At 39.0% G+C, this 5,039-nt stretch overlaps 1 protein-coding gene across 1 annotated transcript in view; it reads left to right on the top strand.

The window, feature by feature from the left end:
- Window positions 1-342: 342 nt before the first annotated feature.
- Window positions 343-5,039, top strand: part of LOC106523837 (uncharacterized) — a gene marked incomplete at its 5' end in the record, with an annotated part of 17,419 nt that continues 12,722 nt past the window's right edge. The window contains 8 exon segments of the mRNA XM_014017411.1: window positions 343-381; window positions 478-618; window positions 1,249-1,316; window positions 1,404-1,427; window positions 1,801-2,453; window positions 2,725-2,934; window positions 3,023-3,057; window positions 4,634-4,783. Of these exon segments, the coding sequence (XP_013872865.1) occupies window positions 343-381; window positions 478-618; window positions 1,249-1,316; window positions 1,404-1,427; window positions 1,801-2,453; window positions 2,725-2,934; window positions 3,023-3,057; window positions 4,634-4,783 (1,320 nt within the window).

The following is a 5,039-nucleotide window of genomic DNA, read 5'->3' as shown; positions in this document are numbered from 1 at the left end:
ATTTTACCTGGGGTCATCCAGATTAACAAATCAATCCACATCCCTAAAATTTATTCTCAGGATGATCAAGGTGTCAAAATGTAGCTTAAAATGTAGAAAATGTTCTTGGTAATCAGGGACATAAATTAGGGTTGCTGAGAAAAAGAACTGACATTGCGATTTTTTTTCGGACCCTAATGGTAAATATTGCGATATAAAAAAAACTGCAGGAATTTTTCAACAAATTACTTGAATAACACTTAAGATCTGCTGCCATCTTGTTGGCGATGAACCTGAACTGATTTCAACTCTTCTATAAATGTTTGAGAAATTAACGAATTCTGTTTTCTGCCCTTTTTGCAGGAGAGCATGTACAGAACTCTGATGAAATGGAGCAACTCTGTGAGACATTTAGCCCTTTATTCAACTAAAAATTTAAATGCGGTCCTCCTTTTGATCTTTAAATCGATATAAAAAAATAACTTGATTGTTTTTCAGCACGTTCCAGATCTGGAGTCCCTGCAGGAGCGGCTGGTTATCGTGGAGCTCTCAGAGACGTCCGTGTCGCTCATCATTGCTGTCATGAAAAGCGTGACGCAAGTTGCTCCCTTCGTTAGCTTCCTGCCTCTCGCCAACAGAGTATGACAAAAAAAAAATGTGTGATTGAATGGAGAAAACTCTCTGCTTATATTTTACTTATTTTTTTTGTGTTCCCTCTTTATTCATCACGCTCACTCTCATTTCTACAAAGACACAATGATAAAATTCTAGCTTGTATCGCCCCATGCTTTGTGCGCTACAAGTTTATGTGGTGGATCACCCTCAGCTGCTACGGCACCAAATTGTACCTCAATATGTGGGTGCTCGGTTCAAAATTAGCTTACTTTTTGTACTTTTTTAACGCGGGACAGGAAAGGATTTCAGGTTATTTGAAATGATTCAACATTAAGGGCCAAAGTCTGCCTGAATTTTTCCAGTTTAGAAAAATAAAATACCTCGCTAATCCAGCTTGAAAGAGTAGGTGGAGCTTCAGATTTCCAAATTAGCAGTATTAGCTTCGTAGCTAGAAGAGTTATGAATGTTCTAAGTCTTTTTTTTAGCTGAAGAGGGAGCAAGTGAAATAGGCCATACTTGAAACATGACAGTTGCATTATTATTTAGAAAAAAAATTTTCAGATTAGTACCTCTTTGTAAACAGACAGCTGTGAGTAATTTGCTGTGGTTTGTTAGCGTCGTTCACACTACAATGTATTCTTTTTTCCCCAATAGATTTGCATTGAGATGACTGAATCCAGTGGTGTAACTCGAGTGATAAAGAAGATCCAATCTCAACAATGGTGAGTTTCAAATTTACAGTCTGAACAGTTTAAAACGGGAACCCTAAGCATCATTTCTTATTTTACCTCTTTCTCCTTTCTACGTAGGAGTAAAGTTCGACACGCTGAGTCGTGAGTATTTCACATAAAGAGTGGTTAAACAAACTGTGAGAAATCATCTTCACGATGAGCTTTAAACAATTGTTTCTTGATAAAAACAGTTAAGTACGTCAGATGACTGAAATCTTAATGGTCAAGAAACCTGTGTGTTTAAGTTATGGGGCTTTTATTGTTGTTACATGAGAGTTTGACTTGTATAACATCTATTGTAAAACTTGTGATTGATGATGAGAATTTTTAGTTTTTCTGTTTTAAAAAAAGTGATCAAGTTCTTTCAACTACAAGAACTTTTAGATGACTTAGAGTCTGACCAGTTTAAAAACAATAAATGTAATTAAACAGTAGTAACACCAAGATTTATTTATTTATTTTTTTACATTTTCAGTTCGAAGAGTCTTAATCAGCGTATACAACAATTCGGTGAGATCTCCGTAAACCTTGATCTGGAAAACTATGTCCTCACTTTAAACCCTATAAAAGCCACGACACACAAACCAGAGCCGCCTTTAGCTGAAACTGCTGACGTCCAGGAAGCTGCTGCAGAATCCAAAGGCCCGTCCTCAGCTGCCCAGATGCCTCAAATTTGCAACGAAAAGACGGAACTAGCTGCAGCCAAAACCATAGACGTACCATCTGAGTTGGCCGGGTCAGAGAAACAGCCCGATGCTCCCGTAAAGGTTCAGGACTCTGAAGTGGTTCCAGCAGAAACGGTCAAAGTTGAGTCGAAAGAGGCCAAACCTTCAGAGCTGATGGAAACAGCCGTAACAGAGCAGACGGAGCTTGAAGGTTCTGTTGAAACCAAAGCAGAAACGACAGCAGAAACCAAACCCTTACAAACTAAACCCAGTGAAAGTCAAACAACCCCAACACCTGCACCTTCCACTGATCCTCAGAGACCACAGACCACCTTCAAACCCCAAGAAACCCCAGCGAAATCTTCATCAGAGGTCCAGAAAAGCTTGCCAAACTCCGACACTACTCACTTAAAACCCAAAACAGACACGTCACAGAAGCAGCAGCAAACTGCTGAAGAATCTGGTAGGTTTAGTTCATCTCCTAAATGCAATAAAGCTCTAACAGTCCTTTTACTCAGGACCGGCCTGTGGCATAGGCAGTATGAGCAAATACTCTAAAGTATATTTGATTTAGTTTAGAGAATAATCACAGGTTACTCAAGTTGTTAATACTATTTTTGGTTCATAAGAGTTGCACCTCTTTATTTACATTTTACAAAACTTTGGCATTTGTAATTTGATTTATGTAACAAAAATGTTAATAATGAAAATATCCCTGTAATTGTTTTGTGAAGGTCCTGTGTCTGAGAAGAGTCAAACATCTGAGATCAACGAAGCATCTTCTGCAAAAGAAGTAGCCGCGGGATCATCAGAACTTGATCCAAACCAACAATCTGCTACTGTAGGAAACGAAACTACTGCAAATGAAACCACTTCTGCTCCCGTTGTCGTCTCGACTCCCGAAGAGAATAGCCAAAATTTCCAGACAATAACAAAAAACATCCGTAAGAAATATTTATAAAAGGTTCAAAATGTCTGCATGTCATACATTTCCTGCTATACTTTTCATCAATCTTTAACTCTTCTCCACAGAATTTTTGTCTCTGAAAAACATCTTGTTGCCCAAAGTAAGTATAATCACTGAAGACTGAAAATTGCCATGTATTGACCCTTTGCACGTGACGTCACACGCCTCAGAAGACCGCCCATTTTTGCCATGTTGGATGGCAAAAACAGACATCCGTCCATAAACTGCTACTGAGCTAGAGGAGAATCAGGCACTTGGTAGCCTAATATTGTTCTTTCCCCCCTGTTGATTTAGCTGTTTGAATGGTCTTAAGCTGCTGCGCAGTTGGCCAGTGGACCGGAGTGTCTCTCCGGTTTCGGACCGAGCAGTAACGGGCTGAAGACGCTGCGCTGCTGGTTCTAAAATATTAAAATCTCTCTGTCTGCCCACCCGCAGCACTCCGTGTCATAGTGAAGATATAAACAACAGTGATAGCTGGAAATATAGTTGTTTTTACTCAATGTTGAAGCAGTGTTGTTGAGTGAAAGGTCGGAGAAGCTTTTATTTATTTATTGTTTCCACGCTGATGGAGTAAACACAAGTTGGGCATTCAGGTGGTCATAAAATCAGACCAGCTGGTCATCAAAGCTGTTCATCTTTTTAATTTAACTGGGAATGGATCATTTCAGCTAAATATCGAACAGAAAGAAGCGCAGCTCCGAGCGCTGTTGTAACCCGGAGCTGTTTAACATGAAGAGAAGCTACTGACTTGTTAGCTTGCTAGCCGTTGTCGGCTTTCCGCTTCGAGGTGCTCAGTAACCCGAAAAACATCTAGAATCACGTATGGGATTGGCAAATAAAAATACATAAGCATTAACAAGCAAGTCTTACCTTCACCATTATGAGATATCTTGTCCCTCCATGTAAGAGTAGCACCCTGTCCCAGTCAACCCATCCAGCAACAAAAAACTGATAAGCATCCAGGCTTTTGTATGCYTTTAAGTCAGCTCCAGTGTAGGGGGAAACACCATTTATGACATAGTGGTATAGGTCATGTGGTGTAAATTCAGGCAAAGTTTGCATTTTGATCAAATCAACAAACACATCCGGAGGGAGAAGATATGGGTCGATTTCTAAGCTAGCTATGTCCAACTTCTGTAAATAACGCCAGTCTGTGAGCCCCAACTAGGTGTGCGAATTCACAGATAATTTATCTAAACTTGAACAAGTAGAAACCATGGCTAAAACAAAAAAAATAACTTCAAAAAACAATCACTGACATTCAAGTCAATACACCGCTCCGTGTCTTCTGCCGTCTGACATGCCGGTATCACATGACTTTGTCACGTGGTGCAAAGGGTCAATAAAGGCAAATCTTTTTTAATAAAATCTGTTCTATGAGGTTTAGAAGGTTAAAATATATCACTCAAAATAAAAAAATAATAGTCAAACTGCTTATTTCCCACCAGTTTGTTAGGCACTTTTATATTAATGCCGTTTAAAATATTTATTATTTTACTTGATTATAAATATATTATTTCTTTTTTGAATCTTTTACCTTAGTCTCCAACATTTTGTTGGTTTTCCCTCTTTAAACCAAACTGATTTTATTTACTTATTTTGTTTATTCACCCATTTGATGTGGACATTTATAAATGTTTTTGTTTTCTCTCCTCTCATCTCCTGATTATTTCCAGTTCCTTTCAAAAGAAATTTGTCTGATCGTAACCAATTTGCCAGAGTACAATGACGGCTCTTACACAGAATCCAGCATCATCAATCTGCTCCGAAAGTTTGGATTAGAATTCGAAGATGACAGTGTTTTCATCGCGCCTCAGTATCAAACGGTTTGTAACATATTCAGCTTTTTTTTATCCTTTCTGCTGTTTTTATCATCTTCAGCTGTTTTAGTCATTTTAGCGGTCATATCATGTCAACTGAAAGATTTTTCTTATGATTTAACCAGTTGAATTGTTCAACTAAGTAACAGGTCGGTCTTGTAAATGAGACATTGGCTGTGTCCAAAACAGCAGGCCGGGTCCTCCGAAGGCCGAATTCGTTGGCCGCATACGTCACAGCGCCGCGACGAAGGCCGTCCAAAAC

This window comes from Austrofundulus limnaeus, unplaced genomic scaffold (assembly GCF_001266775.1).
Source record: "Austrofundulus limnaeus strain Quisiro unplaced genomic scaffold, Austrofundulus_limnaeus-1.0 Scaffold167, whole genome shotgun sequence".
NCBI classification, from domain to species: domain Eukaryota; kingdom Metazoa; phylum Chordata; class Actinopteri; order Cyprinodontiformes; family Rivulidae; genus Austrofundulus; species Austrofundulus limnaeus.
This window is presented reverse-complemented; position numbering and strand designations above follow the sequence as displayed.